At 32.6% G+C, this 20,341-nt stretch overlaps 2 protein-coding genes across 7 annotated transcripts in view; one reads left to right on the top strand and one right to left on the bottom strand.

The window, feature by feature from the left end:
* The window catches only part of LOC116766132 (synaptotagmin-5-like), a 29,589-nt gene extending 15,621 nt beyond the window's left edge, over positions 1-13,968 (top strand). For 3 of the 4 annotated variants that reach the window (XM_061523019.1, XM_061523020.1, XM_061523021.1), the window contains exons 3-9: positions 3,777-3,917; positions 8,441-8,667; positions 10,914-11,143; positions 11,569-11,776; positions 12,047-12,273; positions 12,478-12,623; positions 12,862-13,968. In XM_061523019.1, the coding sequence (XP_061379003.1) occupies positions 3,777-3,917; positions 8,441-8,667; positions 10,914-11,143; positions 11,569-11,776; positions 12,047-12,273; positions 12,478-12,623; positions 12,862-13,008 (1,326 nt within the window). In that variant the 3' untranslated portion in view covers positions 13,009-13,968. The remainder of the gene's footprint in view (positions 1-3,776; positions 3,918-8,440; positions 8,668-10,913; positions 11,144-11,568; positions 11,777-12,046; positions 12,274-12,477; positions 12,624-12,861) is intronic. The other variant, XR_009752940.1, reaches the window with a different exon arrangement.
* Positions 13,969-14,000: 32 nt separating this feature from the next.
* LOC116766131 (uncharacterized) lies at positions 14,001-19,872 on the bottom strand. Of its 3 annotated transcripts, XR_004353232.2 has the most exons (7): positions 19,493-19,872; positions 16,172-17,595; positions 15,558-15,760; positions 15,295-15,492; positions 14,833-15,225; positions 14,426-14,639; positions 14,001-14,208 (listed from the first exon to the last, which is right to left on the bottom strand). XR_004353232.2 is itself a non-coding variant. In XM_032655818.2 (6 exons), the coding sequence occupies exons 1-6, from the start codon at positions 19,683-19,685 to the stop codon at positions 14,537-14,539; spliced, it is 2,514 nt and encodes an 837-aa protein (XP_032511709.2). In that variant the 5' UTR covers positions 19,686-19,872; the 3' UTR covers positions 14,001-14,536. The 3 variants fall into 3 exon arrangements, 2 of the variants coding, with proteins under 2 accessions (XP_032511709.2, XP_032511710.2); XM_032655818.2 differs by having other exon boundaries at positions 14,001-14,639; XM_032655819.2 differs by having other exon boundaries at positions 14,001-14,639; positions 16,172-17,538.
* Between the last annotated feature and the right edge of the window lie 469 nt (positions 19,873-20,341).

The following is a 20,341-nucleotide window of genomic DNA, read 5'->3' as shown; positions in this document are numbered from 1 at the left end:
GAACACGCATTTGTATCTTCAAAACCATTTATATTTATATATTATATAACATCATGATATATGTATAATATGTTATCAACGTTGTGTAAAAGTACGCTTCTATGAAAGTGTTTCGTAATGGGCATATTTGCGATTACTTTTGATGTACCCTTTAAATGTTTTAAATGATGTGTCCAGCACAGATATTTTACTAGTCTGTGTACTAGAGGTATACTTGCCCCAGAGAGGATGAACTAACTTTGTGTAAACTAAATCTTGAGGCTGCGAACTTATTCACGCCTAGTGGTTTTAAAATATTTGTTCCTCTTGCTGTCAATGTATATAATATGTTTATAAAAGTATATATAAGATTACTGTAACGTCACTCACTGTATAAATCGTATTCCGTAGGGAGCTTTCATTGTATATAGCTGCAATTGCTCTTTCTACAATGTAAGCATAGTGATGTTATTATAAGCGTATGCCTAAAGCAATACTTCTACCGTAGGGAATTGTAAGATAATGAAAACATTGTGAATTAGACGACAAGTATTGAATTATATGTCTACTTCTCAGTTAATCAATGGTCTCATCTATGGACATCTTCTTTCATGATGCCATATCCGAGTATATGCTTTTTCTGTAAAAGACCGCGACCCTGGAATTTTGGAACCCCAACCACCAGCAGTTTTCAAACTATGGACATACACTATATCACATCGACAATATTATGAGTAACTTGGTCGTTCTCTTTGTCATTGTAAGGATTTAATCAATTACGAGGTTTCTTATAAGGCTCGTATACGCGTATAAATCTTTCTGACATAAGTCTTTACTGCTACTAATAATTGCATTTTTTTTTTCATCAATAAGGTATTTCAAAAGATCAGATTCTTTGCTTTGCCGATAGCTGGACAATCTAATTGGATTCTTCTGTTAATCTCTTTCGCGTAATTTGAAGTAGAAAATCTGTATTAGATATATATTTATTTCTGACCTCAATTTATAGACATTCTTTCAATTGTCATCACTTATTAACATTGTAATGACCTCCAATCCAGATATACTGTAAAGATTATCAAGCTTTCTGGTCTGCCAGAACCTTCGAAATTGTGAAAGTGCCGACGCATTTGTGTTAGTCAAAGCTTCTAGCTCACGTACCCTCAAATGAGCTGGATTGGTTTCATATATTAATTCTGTATGCAGACATAATTATGCCTAGTTTTCATAAAATCAAAGGCTCTCTATTTCACAAACGCTACGCCTACCAGCCAATTATAATCTGCGGTTACCAATTCCATTGCCTACCTACTAGAGCTTCGTGAAGATTACTGACATTATTTTAATGCATACTTTTCTGTTAAATAGGAACTTCGTCACTCAAATGAAAATTTAGGATTCTAGTAAAAACTATTTATGACTCAATTCTTCTGTATCTCACTTTTATTTCAATATATTTTATATTGTAAACGTATAGGCAAGTGATATTCCGAAGTTGAATCTGCTTGAAGTTGAAATTTATCCTAAATCTTCTTTACATGAGTTTGAGAGTTTGGTTCAAAAATTTCGTTACCCTCTGTGAAATGTCCTTGCAGTGCTTAACTCAACCGTGTGTATTATTTTTTTATTTCAAGCTATTAATCATTACTTTTATCATCGCTAACAGCTAAGTTATCTAAGCTATTATTGATAAAATGATCTCAAGTAAACAGTTTGCATCAAAAAATATACTTCAATGTTTAACGCCTGTTAGACACAATGAATCGGATTTTGCTTCTCTAACAGCCATTAAATTAAAGCTTTGTATATTCTGTTGCACTGTGGCAAACAGCATTATGTCCAGAAATTGCAAATATTCGATCAGACTGCTTGGCATATTCCGCTTGCTTTGGTCACTGGTTTATATGGTATCCTGTTCGTATCATTTACATATACGTCGGAATATAAAGAGGTCAGCGAATTCACTTACATTTAAAGTGCCGTAAAATAATTAGTTTAGTTTTGTACAGTTTCATTATTTTAAGCATCCAGTACACTACCATTCGATAATGTTGGTAACTGATGATTTATGGACGACAATCTGAAAGTGTTGGTCAACTTTCCTACAATAGAATAAGTGAGATCAAAGTAAATGCCCGGTCTTTGGAACTAAAACAGTCCAATTATATTTTAGAGCAACTAAACTCAAGGCCTTTTTGTTGACAAAAAGTATTAATTACGTCGAAGTTGTTTTTTTAAATATGGAATCAATAAAAAGAGAAAATCGTAAATCAATCAATAAAAAAGTAGAAACGAATACTCGTCATGGACGGTTGAAAATATTGTTAATGCTTATCCCAGGCACGGTAAGGGCGTCACTAATTGATTGCCAATGTGACTGGGAATCTTGCTCGAATTTTTCACACACATTTATTTGAATTTTTATGTGACAAATAGACTAATTGGGAGCTATATAAAGTTTCGGAACTAATTTATAATGTTTGTATATATTTTTTATGTTAGTTAATTACGTCGGTGTCTATTCCCTTTTCCATACTATATGATTCTTTCTATTATTAATTCGACCAGTTTAATGAATTTGCCGTAAAAAAATATCAAATAAATATAGAAATCTTCTTTAATTTTGTAACAAGCAAGTCGCATAGTGAGTTAATTATTATCAGACTGTGCTACGACTTTCTAATAACATATCACGGAATTAAGTTGTACATACATATAGGACATATGTATATGTCTGTATAACTTACTATTTACGTGTATATATGTATATACACATAAGCAATGCCTAAAGTCACAGACTGTATTTCAAAGTAGGTATATAGTTTCGAGAAATAATTTTAAATATGAATTTTATTTTTCATTATAATATTCTCAAATTAAACACAAAGTTTTTTATGTCCATATCAAGATTTTCCCATGATAATATTCTAATTAATAGACATAGCATATAATAGATTAAAATCAACATGAAGATATCTAGGGAGTGTCGCGAGCCTTACAAAAGCCTTCAATAGAGTATATGTAGACTGCTATAAATGATGATTGTTCAGTCCGACCTGCTAACGAGCCTCGCCAGAGTACACTCTTAATGTGAAGCTAATAAACGTGTGATTGAAAGGCCGACATATATCCATAGTTAATACAGTGTTATACCAAATATATTGCAATATGTTACTTGTTTTATCATGTATTATGAAGCACTTATGATATATATCAATATTTAATTCTACTGTACGTCCGTATATCACTGAACTCCCCAGAAACATCTGAACTGATATCAAAAAATTGATTTTTACGCATTTGTGTGCTGCCCCGGATGGTGTACTTTCACAAATCAGCCCGGCCGATGGCGATGCAGCCCGTATCTAGGTTATTTATAATGAAAATGCTGCAACGTAGTTGACTGTACTTGTATGCATTATTTTAACATACTTTATTCTCTGTGCGCAACTCGATGTTCTCACGGTGGGAGTCGCGGGCAAAAACTACTATCAATATAGTTTTTCCTACAACTTTTCTCAAAGCGTTTGATTAATTTATTAGTGATAGATCTATACCGATTTCGATGAACCCTTAGCTGATGCATCATTGATGTTAAAATGACAAAATGAAGATAATTTATGTTATAGAATTTAAATATTTAAAATTCATCACAAGCCTCTATAGCTAGCCCTTACCTATTCTTTAACTTCATTTGGCCATATTTAATGTCAAATGCTACAATAAAAACACGTTAGTTTCATTTAAATGAATTTTTAAAACACATGTATATTTTAATGATTGGTGTATTGTTGTAGGAAATGCTTATACCTCGCGAGCAATGTCGCGTGCAGCCTCTGAGTGAGAGGTCCGCATCTTCTCTGCCCCACGCTCGTCTAGCCAGGACACCTTCCATATCGTCCCAGAGCAGCCTCGACAGCGGTACATCAAGAGCGACTGTGAGTAAACTTAATAAAAACTCGGTTCCATTATCGAATTGGAACTTCCACTATTTATGTTACAGAAAGAAAACAACGTCCGTAACAAACACAAAGATAAACTGAGATATTTGTCATTTGGTATGATTTATAAGATTATATAATATATATGAATGTTAGAAACAAATATAAATGTATATTTTTGTGGCTTATTTCCAGCAATCTACAGATTATTTAACACACTACTATTTTTCGGATATACTACGCATGATTTATTTTTTGTTAAAACTACATAATACTCCCGACGTTTCGGTTACTTTTCAGCAACCGTGATCACGGGCAGACGAGATGATCTCGGTTGCTAAAAAGTAACCGAAACGTCGGGAGTATGTAGTCTTAACAAAAAATAAATCATGCGTAGTATATCCGAAAAAATAGTATGTTCATTTAAATGAGATATTATTTTCTATTAGCTTTTAAAGTTTAAGCAAAAATTTTTATCAAACAAATGGCTTTTATTTTACAAAGCTTTGTAAAGTTGTATCTAAATTAGAAAATTCTGAATAAGTTATTGTTAAGCTCGATAAATACATAATTAAATTGATGACAAATCAAATGTCAGAAATATTTTTTTATGAACTTTTATACTTTTTTCTGTATTTCAAAAGAATATGACTTTTTAAACCGAAGATAGTGGAGGCATATTCACATACATTTCCTTCCGAAGTCCATCAATGTACTTATCTAAATAAAAACTACCTGTATATATTTTAATTTAATCTCGTTAAACAAAAAGGTTTCAAGCATACAGTGAAAATGTTTTATCAAATGGAACCCTAATAAATATAGGACAGGTGGAATTGAAAATACATCGCAGCAAAAATGCAATTTCCGGAATATTTAAAGCGCTTCGAAACTTTTTAACATTAAGTATTGGATGTTTTAAACGCAGCTGTATTGAAATATTTCACTCAATTGGTTTCCTAAATGTTTTATGTTTAAAAATTTTATTCGTTTGATAAAATTCATTTCTCTTCGACACTTGGTTGATTTGTTTTCATAAATATTTACAACCGGAAATATTAAATGTACACTAGCAGTTTATTAATGGATATCTTTTTTTTTACGTAATTTTAGAGAATGTATGGATGTTTTTTATTCTTAAATCCCAAAAACGACTTAATATATTTTGATGAAACTTAAAAGATATATGGTTTATCAAAATTTTTTCTGTAGTTACCTCAGAATTGAAATATACTTATTATATTATGTATGAAATGACTTGACTCTACGAACATAATTCCTAATTTCACGCGGACAAAGTCACAGACATAAACTATTATATATGTGTACAAAGAATTGCCCAGACAGACGTTAAATTATCTAAACGTATATACGTACATACTACATCTGTAGTTACTGAGGACTAATATAAGTGAGAATAATGTGATAAAAAGAAACGTCGCTCTCAGAGACGCGGATGTATATCGTCAGTAGCACGACGCGACGTCATAATAACGAGGTGGTTTTGAAAAAACAAAACCATCGTAAGAGCAATTCCACATGGAGAATTCAATGAAAGTAAATTTCTTTGGGGGAAAAAATCCATTCAAAATAGAACTAGTTTTTAACAAAATTATATTAGAACCGCCAAAAGATTTAAAGTAATGCATTTTTTTAAATATTTACAATTTTTTTTTTAATGTATAACAATATACATACAATTGATTTAAATTAACTAGGTTTTCGATTTTTTAAATTGACAATAAACAAGAAAAGTCTGGAGTGGGAACAGCAAAAAATATATAGTTGCTTATAGCGAGAAACGTAAAATATGTTTTTTAATTAGGTTCAACTCTCAATTTATGAGAGCCTGGTCGTACAAAGTACTTGTCACAGAGAACCATATGACGCCATTTTTGTTTCCCATTAATGACGTATCGTGTATTTTAAATTTAGATTGAGTTATTTTCATGTTATCGAACGTCGTAAATATATTTTAAATAAACACGTTGAAGCATCGTTATGAATTTTTCTGTTGTTGAAACTATTCTCGGATTTGAATCAATAAATTTAAATTTTTTATTACAATGAAGGCGAGGTATTGTCAGAGTAAAACATTTATAAGTTATAGTAGTTTCAGTTAAATTTAAAATCGTAACAGTCGGTACCAATGTAAGTACATGAAATAATTAAATGAATCATTCGATTTATATTGCTTTAGAGAACAATTTAAATTAGAATATTCTATCGAAACACGAATCGATAATGAGAAATGTTTCCGCTCTCGATCGTAAATGTGGTCGCAATAAAAATACGTCCGCTAAGTAGCGGTTTTATTAACCTTTTGAACGATTAATTCCGAAATAGCGCCCACAGTATATATAATTTTAGACGGAAATGTCATACATTTAATTGACAACTGACATAATGAAAAGGTTTCTCCAGGTCGATTTGTCTTGTGAGGCTTCTTTTTAATTTTATCTCAGTGATTCATTTCGCCAAGGAATATATTTGTTTTATACGTACGAATGTTGTCTTGCTTTCTGTCGGAGACCAAAGTGATATCAGTATTCTATTTGAATTCAAAACTGATTTAGATTTAAAAATAACATTTCATATCATAAACGTAGAACAATCGCATAAATGGAAAAATTGTATCGAATATTTCCGCGCTTGAAGATTTCCTTCGAGTAATCTGAATGGAAACAAAAATATGTTATGAATACTAAGTAGAAATGTGAGTTGGATAGTAGGCACGTTTCACGATCACATTTTTGGCCAGTTTATAATAAGTCATACTTTACAAAAGTACAGCTAAGTAAGATAGATCACATTCATTCATGGAATCTAATAAGATAATTTACATCTCATCTAAAAATATTAATTTATTATATCTATAAATAAGAGTAAAATTTTCAGGAAAATCTTTAGTTTTCATTTTCTTCATCCCAAAGTAAGTGACGTTAAGCGCAAGTACTAAGCTTCTCTTGAAATTCTTATAAATCATTTTCTCACTGTGTCTTACAAAACATTTTCTGTAATAAAAGCATTTTAATACTCTTGGATAGTGCTAAAGAAATGTAAATTATTTTAGACCAGCCTTGAAAAACAGTTATTTGTAAAAAACATAAAATAAATCTGTATATAAATACATATCGGAAAGCCTTATATAGCTGTGAAAAGTAAAACTATTGGCTTCACACATACATCAACTTATAAATGAAAGATGAAAATTAAGTTAAAATTTTTGTTCAGAACTGTTCTAATGAGCACTATACTCGTATCCCATTGGAAATAGTTTCCGGGTAAAGTTTACACTATAGTGACCTTCGTGAAAATGTGTTTAAAATACCTTAATGATACACAATAAAATATAATAACCGTCTGAAACAGAATTGTTTGAAATCCTCAGTTCATTAAGGCCCTAACAACAATACACTTTTTGAACACAAAAAAAAATTAGACATTAATGTATTTATTATCCTGAACAAAAGATATATTGGAGTGATATTTTTACTATTCATGTTATTCGTGGTGATTGTTCACGCGGATACAATCGAAAGTAATGGAGTAATAATCACGCGACCAACTTAGTTCCCATGTTCACCACTCACCAGCCACTACATTGAAGACCACCCCATTTATAATTTTACCATCTGACGTGTGAAGCTTCAAAGGATTTTATTTTGCAATTTTAAGTACTTTTATACATTGATAAAACATTTGATATAATCAATATTTAAAGTAATGATAACGATTGTATAGTTTATTAAATCTCGTCTGCCCGTGATCACGGTTGCTGAAAAGTAACCGAAGCGTCGAGATTATGTAGTTTTAAAATAATAAAATCCGCGTAGTATATCCGAAAATATATTAGTTTCATGTATTATATTAAATTGCAAATTCGAGATTAAGTTATTTAAGTTATCAAGATCTCGTGATTTCAGATATAAATAATAATTATTAAACTTAATATACTTGTTTATGATTAACATATTCGTCTAAACATTTCTTTAACATTAAAGCAATGTTGGCATATTACTTGAATTAAAACGGAAAATGTTAGGTGAAAATTTTCATCAATATAATCAGGAATTGAACCTACACCTTAAGAATATGGAGATCCGTGGGATTTACATAAAAAATTGAGAAAAAAAGATTTATTAAATGGTAACACTAATGGTATGGTAAAAAAGTCGTGGTGGCCTGGAGATTAAAAGGCCCACTTCTCACACGTGAGGGCGCGGGTTCGAAACCTGGCAAGTACCAATGTGATCTTTTCCGAATCATATATACTTTCTAAGAATATTTAGGTACCACTGACGGACGGTGAAGGAAAACATCGTGAGGAAACCTGGTCTTATAATTTCAAATTATGAGATTGAAATCGCCAACCCGTCTTGAGCAAGCGTGGTGATTAATGCTCTAACCTACTCCATGTGAGAAGAGGCCTTTGCTCAGCAGTGGGCGCCTTATAGGCTGATGATGATGATGAACACTAAAACTCTGAATATGTTACAAAACATTTATCTTAATTTCAGAGTCACCGTGGTTCTTCGCCAGCAATTAGGACCTTCGCCCCGGACGGTCGTACGTTAGAAGCTGGAGTATCTGGCATGCCCCGGTCTCCCTCACCATTGAGGGCAGCGTCCCTGGATGTCAGAGCAGCTCCCCTCGGCTCCTTGGCTTCTTTGGCTGATTCCCCAGCACCACCAAGCCCGAGACACATACCCCCTAGATGCCTTTCCCCCCTACTTATGCCGCCTCGGTAAGATTTCTTTTAGTTCTCATTTAAAAGTATATCTTTTATTGCATACACATTATAATTACGAGCCTTCTCTAAAAGAAATGAAGAGAAGAGGTCCCAAATCACCGGAAATATACCCCAAGAAATAAAGTAATGTATAGTAATATATAAAAATATATATATAACTTGACTATGAGTCCTCATACTGTACTCAACGTATCTGATAGCAGAAGAGATCTACAGGAGGGTGCACATTTCAATCTCCGTTAACACGTTAACTTCATCCTGCGACAAATGTAATAAAAGAGGAAACAGGAAAAGCGTCAAGTCTGTCGATGTTTTTCAATATCCTCTAATTATTAACGATCCAAGCTGCTATACAATATCTTAACATAGAATTACCAAGTTTCCTAATTATCAAACTGTAATTTGTTTCAGTGAAAAGCTGTATTATAAAAATAAATGACAAATATTAAACTGAAAGTAAAACCGTCGTAATACGTGTTCAACCCAAATTATACAGGGTGTTCATTGATTATTATCAAATTTAAGTGCCATTTAAAAAACATTTCATGCAATCGTTTAAAATATACATGTTTTTTCGTTACTTTTAAAAGATAATAAACAACTACCTTACTAATAATTCACTCTGGCTAGAAATTAAAGCCGACAAGTTTCAATAGCCGTCGAAACTCCGCACTGCCAACGTTAGGTAACACTCAACAAAGATATATCTAGTGTTACCAGAATGGAATTCAGATGACACGAGTAACAAAATAACTAACACATAGTTATACAAAATAAATATATTTGTGATTATTTTATTTTAAATTAAAAAAAAAACTAATAAGAGAGTATCGGGAACACGATTTTTTGATATATAAAAATTGCATTACTGAAGGTATTTTTTTAGTTAATTTTATGTTATTAGATAATAATGTTTGCATTCATAATTAGAACATTTTATTTCTTATTGAGTATTTGAATCGTCTAGACAAAGTCAGCGAGTTTGTTACTCCTGGTAGTTATTAAGTGTTTTTTTTGTTTTGTTTCTAAGTGAAAATTTAACAAATCTTGAACCCCATCAGGAGCGTTTCGTATGTATTAAAACTATTCCTAAACCCTTTTAGCTGGTATAATTCAAAGTCCCTTCTCAGTTTCATTACGAATAGCTTCAAATATCGAGGGAGGTAGGCGAGGACTCCACAAGAATCAATCTCAAGTGGGCGTGTCCTCAACAAATTGATATTAACTCAATTTGCGCACACAGCCTTCTTCTGACACTACGAACTCATTACTTTCTGTATCAACAGGCCATCTTTACTAAATTGTTTATAATTATAAATTACTAAGCGAGCGTAAGAATGTGATGCTATCCCTGCATGTAGTGTCAAATAATGCCTGCGTATAGAAATGCATTTTTATTCACGTTCATGAGTATTTCACTTACATCATATAAGTTAAATTAATATGCATGAACCTTAGTTTAGGTTTAATTTGTAACTGAGTAACTCATACATAAATAATCGTCCACAATCATGAATAAAACTTACTTTTTATCTATGCACAGTCCGAGATTTGAAACAAAACTACTTTAGTATTTACGAACAATTATTCAAATGAATGAAAGTTTTAAACTGATAATTTTTAACTACAAATAAAATTAAATTAAATTAAATTAAATCGCTAAATAATAGTTATACTTAAACATCGTTTTTAAATTTAAATCTAATCAAGGGATAACAGAGATGAAATAGATTTAAATTTCAAAATTATTTAAAACGTAAGTAACAATTATTGGTCTCGTTATGAAACAACGAAATACTTTAAACAGATTTATATATCGATTGCCATGTTTCGTTATGATTTCTGTTTCACCATATTTGTGTTGTAAACATCATTTTTAATAATGAATGATATTCGCTCTGTGAACTATACTGTCAACACGGTCTGGGGTAATGCTCTTTGAATTATTAAATAATACACGCCACACTACACTTCGGAATATTCCACTACGAGCCACAGATACAATATTAATGTTGATATTACAAAGCCACAACCTAATTTTTTTATTAAGTGAAGTTGTAGCGGTTTTATGTAGATTAAGAATGAAAATTAAATGATAAACATTTAATTTCTATGTATCAATGTCAACATGATTTTCTTAATCATTATTTCATATAACGGGAAGGTTTGTTCGCAGAATCGGACTATGAAGGGAATGTTTATGGTAGTACCTAATAAAAGAATATAATTATTCGTTTCAGACGAATAGACCGCAGCAACTCCTTAGTAGAGAACAGCAGCGGAGCACCCTTGAGTCCCGGAGCTAGCACCGCGATTAGTTCTTTAGGAGCCCTGCAACCAGATCTTTATACTAAAAGAGAAACTCCTTTGGTTATTGAATTAGAGGGCGTCGGCCCCTCACTAGGAAGAATCCACTTACGCTTAAAGTACGACTTCGATAGATCGGACCTTGAAGTTCACCTGATAGAAGGTGAGCATTAACTGACAAGAAAAAAATGAATTCTCCCAGCTTTTGCTTAAATCAATATCCGTATCGGTAATACGAGTTTATTATATAAGTAAGCCGTGTATTATCCATACATTCGATGCATACACCTAAGTGAACAAAAACCACGTTAATCCACTAAAATCCATTTAAACCACGTTATGAAAAATTAAGCAAAAGCAATATTTGTTCAGGCGTTGTTTATTCAATGACTCGGTTGCTCCATGCGTGACAGGATTTAAATATTTTAATATTTATAACTGTAATCCCTTAATAACCTTTTTTATAAACATGAAGTGTGCTTTATCGATTTTCTTTTATTTGAGTATTAGCTTGAGTAAACTTTAGTGACCTTTAGATATTGAGTATGACGTTTATAATATAAAATATAATATTTTCACAAATTGTAGCTCACGATCTGGCCGGCTATGAGGCTGGAGGTTTTAATGATCCGTATGTAAGAGTGAGTTTGTTACCGGAAGTCGATACTCGAGTCAGACAGACACCAGTCCACAGGAATGAAGCCAATCCCTTTTTTGACCAACACTTCAAGTTTCCGGTATCACACGATGACCTCACTGACAAGACACTGCTGCTACAAGTGTTTGATTATGACAGGTGATTATTTCAAAAATATATTGGTTTACAAAATTATCATTTAACCAACAGGTCAAAAATAAATCATAATTATATTTAATAGCTTGGCGCCACAGGTTACAAATAAAGTTTTAAGTTGCTCCCTTTTTCAACAAGACTCCCAAAAATTTTATATCAGCCGAAGTCAAAAATGAAAAAGATATGCCAATTAATTAAAAATAATGATTCAATTTACTAATATCTTCACGGCAAAAAACTCCGTTTTATTTAATGAATTAAATTATTTTCCAGGTTCTCTAGAAACGAAGTGATGGGCTCGGCCAAGGTCCCACTGTCACGTGTGGAGGTCGCAGGTGGTGCGGAGGTCTGGGCAGAGCTTTCTCGCGAGCGTCGCCCGCCCGAAGAACTTCAGGAACTGTTACTCTCTCTTTCTTTCCTACCCTCAGCTGAACGCCTCACCGTGGTAGTACTGAAGGCTAGAAATCTTCTTCCGCCTCAAGAAGGAAAAGATGCTTTGGGTACGGTATTAAATTTGGTTTATGGATTTTTCTAAACTTCGCCTTTTGGGCAGCGCGAACAAAATATTATGACTCCGATTGCTTTATACCTTATGAAATTCAATTCTTTATTGGCCCGTGTATATGTATATATCTTTATTTATTCTTGTTGGCTGTTTTATTTACTTCAGATTAATCATGAATACAGAAGAACTCTTTTTCTAGATGTTTATGTCAAAGTATACCTTCTGGTTAATGGTAAACGGGTAAAGAAGAAGAAGACCAACCGCAAGGAAATCAATAACCCCATATGGAATGAAGCTTTATCTTTTAGTCTTCCTTCAAGTAACTTACAAGAAGCTTCTATCGAGGTGAGAGCTTTTAATTGATATTTAAAATTAAAATAAAATATAAATCAATAAAACAGATAAAGGCTTTATATGATTGCTATTTCTGGTTCTGATACAGTACTCATTTACCTGTAAAGATTTTTTAACATAAACAATTGCTCTAATGTATAGATTTCATGACAGGTTGTATATAATCAATGATTGACTTTGAAATCTGTCCAATATTAATTTGAATGTTTTATAACTGTTAAATTATCAGGTATGTGTTGTAACTGGCGGTGGTAGCGGTCTGGTGGTGGGTTGGTGCTGCGTGGGAGCCGCAGAACCAGCGGCTGAGGGCCGCCACTGGGCACAAATGGCGCAAGAGACACGAAAAGCCGTCGCCATGTGGCACACCCTCAGATAAACCATAGGCAATCGATCTACGCACATCTACGGCACAACCTATCCTGCTCGCACATAAACTGTCATTTTTTAATCTGTCTAACAACTGTCAAACATCAGTCTCTCGTAACTAAATAGTCTATGTGAATGTGTCTTAAACTACGTCTTAATATATTACCCGATATGGATACAGTATTTGTGAACCCATGTATTTAGTATTTTTTAATGTTTTCATAAAAATATATTTCATAACGCCAGAGCCTAAAATAAATTTATCCTAAACTAGATACTTATAACGAATTTGTTAAATAATGGCCATAAATCATATCTTTAAAATAATAAATCAATATAATATTAATACCTACCAGTTTTAAACTGATTGTTGTTGGTGTGATTTAAATTTTACTTAACCTGCATACACTTAGATATTATCTGTACTACATATTTATTTACGGATAGATTATATAGATTTGATTACGAACGCGTCGTTGCGATCATTCTAATTTTGAATTTGTATTAACTACGACAAATGTTTGTGAATCAAGTTGTAATAGTCTACCCCGTTCTTGTAACTTAGCAATCGTCCTGACTGTGGGCTACTTCCTCTCTGAATACATCAATATAAACATCGGTTCATCGACTCGTAATCGGCCTCTATATATCAATGTATTAAGTATTTGAGCTTCTAAAACAGCAAACAATTCTTATGAATTTTGAGATTTTAAATTTAAGATATAAATATATATTTTTATTTGTGTATTTTTGTCCAATAGATAAGTTCATTCTACGCCCACAGTTGCCCTTCGGTGTCTGTCTACTGACGTATCTATGATCTAGTCATTAAGGTGATCTCTGTTTATAAGATTTATTATTATATCGAATTTGATCCATTAATATACGTATTTTTGTCTATATAAGTGTATCGGTGTGATGGAAATATTTTATTTTACAATGTCTGAATAAATCGTCTCTTTATAAAAAAGGGTTTCACTTCCTCGGAAGAATGAAAGACAATTTAACAATAATTTACTTTTATTAGTAACTATTTATTTATTTTACATTTTTTACACATTAATCGTAACTTATGTGTTGTATAGTCTATGAGGAACGTCCGTATACCGTTAAGCCGGATCAAGCGACACGAGCATTCATCACAATAATCACTATGTTAAAAGTTCTCAACTTACCACTCCTGCCAAGTCGACACAGCTCCGTGCACCAACTAGAATTGTATGGTCAAATGATAAATAACCAAATTAAGATGAACCGCGAGGTGCGTCTGAACCAAACAGTGTACTAAACGAACTTGGTGACGCGGTTAGTTATATATTTGTGACATCAAAGCGTTAGGCGTAAAATTCTAAATTAGGTGATAATTTCAGAAACATAAACTGGCATGCAGAATGATTATAAAGAATTAATCTACATTAATACTTTACACGTAATGGAGGTCCGAGTCGTTGTTGGAAGCGACGGATGTGTTACGTGTGTGTGTGTGTCCGGTTGCATGTGTGCGTTTGTGGCATTGTGTAATAAGTGTAAATGTGATGTCATTTCTGCGAGGGTGTGTCTGGGTGGTAGTATTTGCAGTCGGGATCCCTGCAAGTTCCCCCGACTTCGAAGCGGCAAAAAACACCATTGGGATCCTTCCAGCTGTAAAAATTGCACCAGCTATAGAATAATCAGAGCCAACCCCATGGACAGTTCCGATACATACTCACATCGCTATTCCCATCAATTACATCGGTCACTGCCCTAAAGGTACGATCAGCTGTTAATACTTAACTAAACCAGCCATCCCGACATATATTATAGATCAATAATAATTTATATGTAAAATTCTCACTTTTTACACTCCAATGAGTTAAGCGGTGACACATAGTCACTAGCTCCGGCGATCTCTTTCGGGCTTTCCGTCGCTTCGCACTTTAATCTCGGGTGTGTATCTGTCTCGCTCTCTCTGTCCTCTGGCGTGACGTCATCGCCGTTACAGCCACCAACTCGGTCCGCGGAGGGAGTCGAGGGTATCTTTACATTCTTCTTGTTAGTATGAACATCCAAGTGCACGGATAGTGTCGGTAGCGCGACCTCACTGAGATCGTTCACGACGCTGACCTTGAGCGCTTTCAAGTTATTTTCGACTTTATAGTCTTCTTTGCTGGGGTCGTTTTCTTTCTGCAGCTTCGTTGTTATCTTGATATTGGCCCTTGGTGGTATACGATTGGAATGTCTTTCGATGCTAAAAATCGTTTATACAGAGTTACGTATGAATCAAAACGGCATATATGTGAAGACGGATCTGACATACCCTTGTTGCAAGAGCACCTGGTGTTGCAGTCTTATGCTGGTCAAACTGTCCTGAACTGTTCTCTGGTGTTTTTTGTTTATTGTGATAGCTGTGGTAATGTTACGAAGTTCCGTGGACACTATTTTATACCTTTGGGACAATTTCTTAGCCTCTTCCTTTAGTTTGAATATTTTTGATGATTCCTCGGCGATTTTTTTTCTGAAATTTTCAATTTTAATATGAAGATAAGTAAAATATGTCTCCTTTGCATCATATATATTTACCTGGATAGCGCTATTTTGTCTTCAATGCTTTTGCTCGGGATCGTTTTCCTTGGGTCGATGGAAACGTTGCGAGGTTTTAGTGTGTCTTTGGTCATTTGATTGTTTGTTATTTGTCTAGCTTGCTTTATTTTCTCTAATTCGGCCATTCTCTTAACCAGATTCCTGTATTCTATTTGTTCAGACTTTGGTAGATGATTCATGGCCTGTAATTTAGCGGTGCATAGATCAATAACATGCATCACATAATTTTACTTCAACTGATAAATATATAATTAATTTGCCTTTGAAAACCAAATTATAATAAAGTCCCAAAAAAAATTAAACCTTTATAAGTATAATTAAAGAATCGATTTGAATGTCTAAATAGAAATATGTAAAACAATTTCTGATGTAAAACTATTAACTAAGCCGTATTTTAACAGACTGATACTGTGTGTTTTTAAAGAAATTTTCCTTAATAGGCCGGAATATATATAAGCTTAACGACAGTAAAGAAAGGGCACTGAGTCTAAGATAATTTAAACCGCAATGTAAATTAACTATTGCTTTGACGTAACAATCACTTTGTTTCAGTAACAACGAAACTTCTCTTAATACGTTCACCAATATCTTACCTTAGCGACAAATTTGTGTGCTGGTCTGACTGGTTGCTGTACAACATCAGGTAGAGATGTTTCCTCGGTCTTATTTCTAACTGATTTCAATAAATTGTCTAATTTCATTTGAAACTCGGCCTGCTCGGACAATTTGAGGTGCATTTTAGTTAAATTCTTGGTCGCCTCATGCTCGCCCTCTGAATCAGAATCGCCTAGCTGTATAACGAATTTCTTTTCTTCTGGCACTGCTGCGGATGGAACATCTTTGATTTTATCACTTTTGATTTCCTTAACAGATTCTTTCTTAGTTTCCGAACCGTCTAGAGCGGATTTTAATACATTAATATTCAATAAGTTCGGTAGGTTTTTACTTAAGGAAGTCAATAGTTTCGCTCTCAATAGATCTTCATCTTCTTCTAGCTCATCGTCTTTGTGAGGTTTCTTTTTACATGAATTATCTTCTAGAATATTCTGGTTGCCGTTTTCGTGGTTACAATCAGTGATTTTTCCTTTGTCTTCAGCATCAGAACCTATATCCATATCAACGGATTCCACATCAGTATTATTGTCAATATTAATTTCGTTGTCGCATTTTACATCAAAACTATCGCTCACTGATTGGGATAATCTCTTCTGTAGCTTCTGTTTCCTTTTCATTTCTATGGCTTTCTTTAATAATGCTGACTTCAAACAAATAAGCCTAAGCTCGGCAGTGTCGCTATCCTCTTCTTCTGATAAATTTTGTTTATTTTCAGTAATTTCTTTATTAATGTTAGTCTTTTCTGTTGTTTTACTCTTAGTTTTAAGAGCATGTTGCCTCAAAACCTCTAAATCCTCGTCAGAGTTCCCTTCAATACTTTTTTCTGTTGGCACCGAATCAACGGTGTCTACACCGCTTAGAGAAACTAAGCTAGAATCATCTGTACACAAGTCTATTAACTCACAAGATTTCGTATTACTGGGGGGATCATCTGTTGTTTTAATGTTCTCTTGTTGCCGCTTGCATACCTCGAGTTTATCTTTCTTATTTTCTAATCTCATACCTTCTACAGTGTTATTATTTATATTAATGATATGGTTTTCAGTCCTCGACACACATAGCATACGATTAATTCGGTCTTTGAGTGTTGTTGTGTCATTCTTTGCTTTATTCAGTGTGACCGCGTCAGCTAGCTTCCGCCTCTTATTCTTGTATTCATCGTCAGATATGTCACTTGTATCTGAGTTACTTTTAACTTCGACTTTTTTCTTTCGTTGTCCTTTCTTCTTACTCTCTCTGTACCTTACGTTTATTGTCTGTTTAATTTTCTTTTGTTTATATAATCTATTTTGTTTGTGCTCTTTAGTGTTCCTATATTTTAAGTTTGGAAAACCATCATCAGCATCTGTACCAGAAATTTCATATTGATCATAAGTTGCTTCTACTCTTCTATGACTTTTACCTAAAAGCACATATTCATAGTTTCTAAACTAAGTAAAAATTGCTGTTGTTGCCATATTTTCTACTTCCATGTCTCTGTCAATCATCACCTTACACACGAAATCATTCGTTTCTTTTATTCTTCTCTGAAAATAGCGTCCACTCGAGTATGTTGTCTTATTCCCTTTATAACGTTCTCTTAATGGAGTCACATTAAACTAACTTATTACTATCCACATACATCCTCATACTTATGTCTTTTACAAAAAATCGATTGTCTTAATGTGATGACAGTTTTATGTTTATTCTACATAATGTATATATATATATATATTATTATATATATATATATATATTATTATATATATATATATTATTATATATATATATATAATAAACATGAATAAATATCTGTTAGGTCTAGCGAATAAGCACCTTGGAAGTGACCACTATATTAGCCACAAATTGGTCTTCAGTACTGAAAGTAAACTATCTAGTCTTAGCAAACTGCCATCACATTTGATATACACCTCTTAACCAGGTTTTGAAGAAATGAAAAAAAAAACATTCTTCCCCAAACATACACCCATACACCCTAATTGATGTCATATAACTTCTCTAACAAATATCAGTCTATTTTTCTCTCCTTAATTTTCATAGTTTAAGGAATCAACACCATTAGTCTCTTGCTCTATGACAACAGAGTAATGATGTGATTTCCTTAAAACATAACATTATATGAGAAGACGAAGTAACTGTAATACATTTTTTTCATAACATCTCTTTGTTCCTCTTCATAAAAAGATCACCCAACACATGGTACTACAGTTATCTAGATATAGTACAAATGGCTTAATTGATTTTCAACTAATAAAACAGTTAGTTAAAAAGAAAATAAGACACTAATGTACATAAAGACCTTGTCTTCATACTTCTGACGGTTTTGTACATGATTTGCTTGATGTTGATGTATACATATATATAAATAATTTATAATTTCTTGATGTTCTGCTTGCTCCATTCATATTATTTTATCACAACCATACTTACTGCTCTTTCATATATGTCATTATAGTATTGTTCCTATTTAGTTATCTCGTTACAGTATTGTTCCTAAGTTCATCAGCAAAATTTTTCTGTTCATACAAATTTTCTTCTAACTTTTATTTTAAACTTCTCACATAAACATCACAATTACCTTTCATACACATTTTACAATATATTCTTCCTTATTTGAACTATGACTATGTTATGATAATAACAAATCTTTAACTTTGGACATTTGGGACCTGAACGGAAGCATTATATTAAGTGTTTTATCATATATAACCATTGTCTTAAATCAATTTGGTGTAATTTTCTAGAGTAAAAAAAATTTTGCTGTATATTGCACATAACAATAGATTTTTAGTCAAAACCCAAAATGAACAGCCAATAAGTAATTAATTTATAAATCCTATCAAAAATATAGACAAACTTACATGTAATATTTATATAAATTTTTTATGGCTAGTTATAGCTCGTTTATATATCTGACAAATGTATATAAAAATACATACATAATGTTTAGATTTACACACATAAACCTTAATAATTACAACAAGTAAATTTTATAAATAATAAACTAAATAATACATTGCATACTTAGATGTTAAAAATAATTTGTTTCTGTGAAAAATTATTATTCTAGGACATTTTAATCATTATTTTGTTATGTAGTATGTGAAGAATGTGGGTAATAAATTTACAAATGGGAATACACAATTGAATTTTATTCTGAATGCGCATTTAAAACTATATTGTATAGAGGGATTTATACAATATAAGTCTCTAAACGAGACGAGAAAACTACTACTAACGCTTTGTTATTATAGAAATTATATAATTACATAAGAATTGTATTTCACGAACATACGTACCTGGCCCAATCGAGGTCCTTTTGGCTTCTTTTCTTTCCAATACATTATTGTAATTCTCCAAAACCTGCAAACGTTGCCGCAGCAAAAACTCCTCTTCTGAAGATATGTCAGACAACTCGTCTAATTCGTCGACTATCTCTCCTTCTTCCATTTCAGAATCAGCATTCGAATTTATTAAGTTATCACAAGCCATTTTGATAAAATTTAGGAAGCGCTTATTCAGTATTCGTTCATAAGACCGTTTTTAAACATGGGAGTGAATTACAATTTTTAATAACTATTACTCTTACTAAATACTTTCATTAGAATATATTACCATTAAGGAGTATTAAATATAATGCAATAACTAATAAATAAAATGTGAACACTGGATGGCATATTGGACCATAGACAATTTGCACTTGCAATAACAGATTAAAATAAAATGTAGGTACTAAATATACTGATTGTAATGCTACCCATATACGTAAAGTGCTAAAAGGACAAAAGGTATGAAATATCTTTAAATTACATAATGAGATCTAAGATTTTCGCGAGTATTCGTTTACTACGGGCAGACGAGGTGCCGTGATCACGGTTGCTGTAAAGTAACCGAAACGTCGGGATTATGTAGTTTTTAAATAATAAAATCCGCGTAGTAAATCCGAATAATACTAGTTTCATTTAAATCTTTAAATTACTTTAGTCATAAAAGTTGCTAATCATTTAGCAGAAATTATTTTCCCGTCTTACCAAAGTAAAAGCCGAGACAAGAATGATTTTATAGACAACCACATCAAAAACCTTAAAAAGCACCAATGATAAGTTTTGACTCAACGATTTTTTAGCACTCGTGCCATGGAGGCCTAA

The sequence above is a fragment of the Danaus plexippus genome, chromosome 15, assembly GCF_018135715.1.
Source record: "Danaus plexippus chromosome 15, MEX_DaPlex, whole genome shotgun sequence".
NCBI lineage: Eukaryota > Metazoa > Arthropoda > Insecta > Lepidoptera > Nymphalidae > Danaus > Danaus plexippus.
This window is presented reverse-complemented; position numbering and strand designations above follow the sequence as displayed.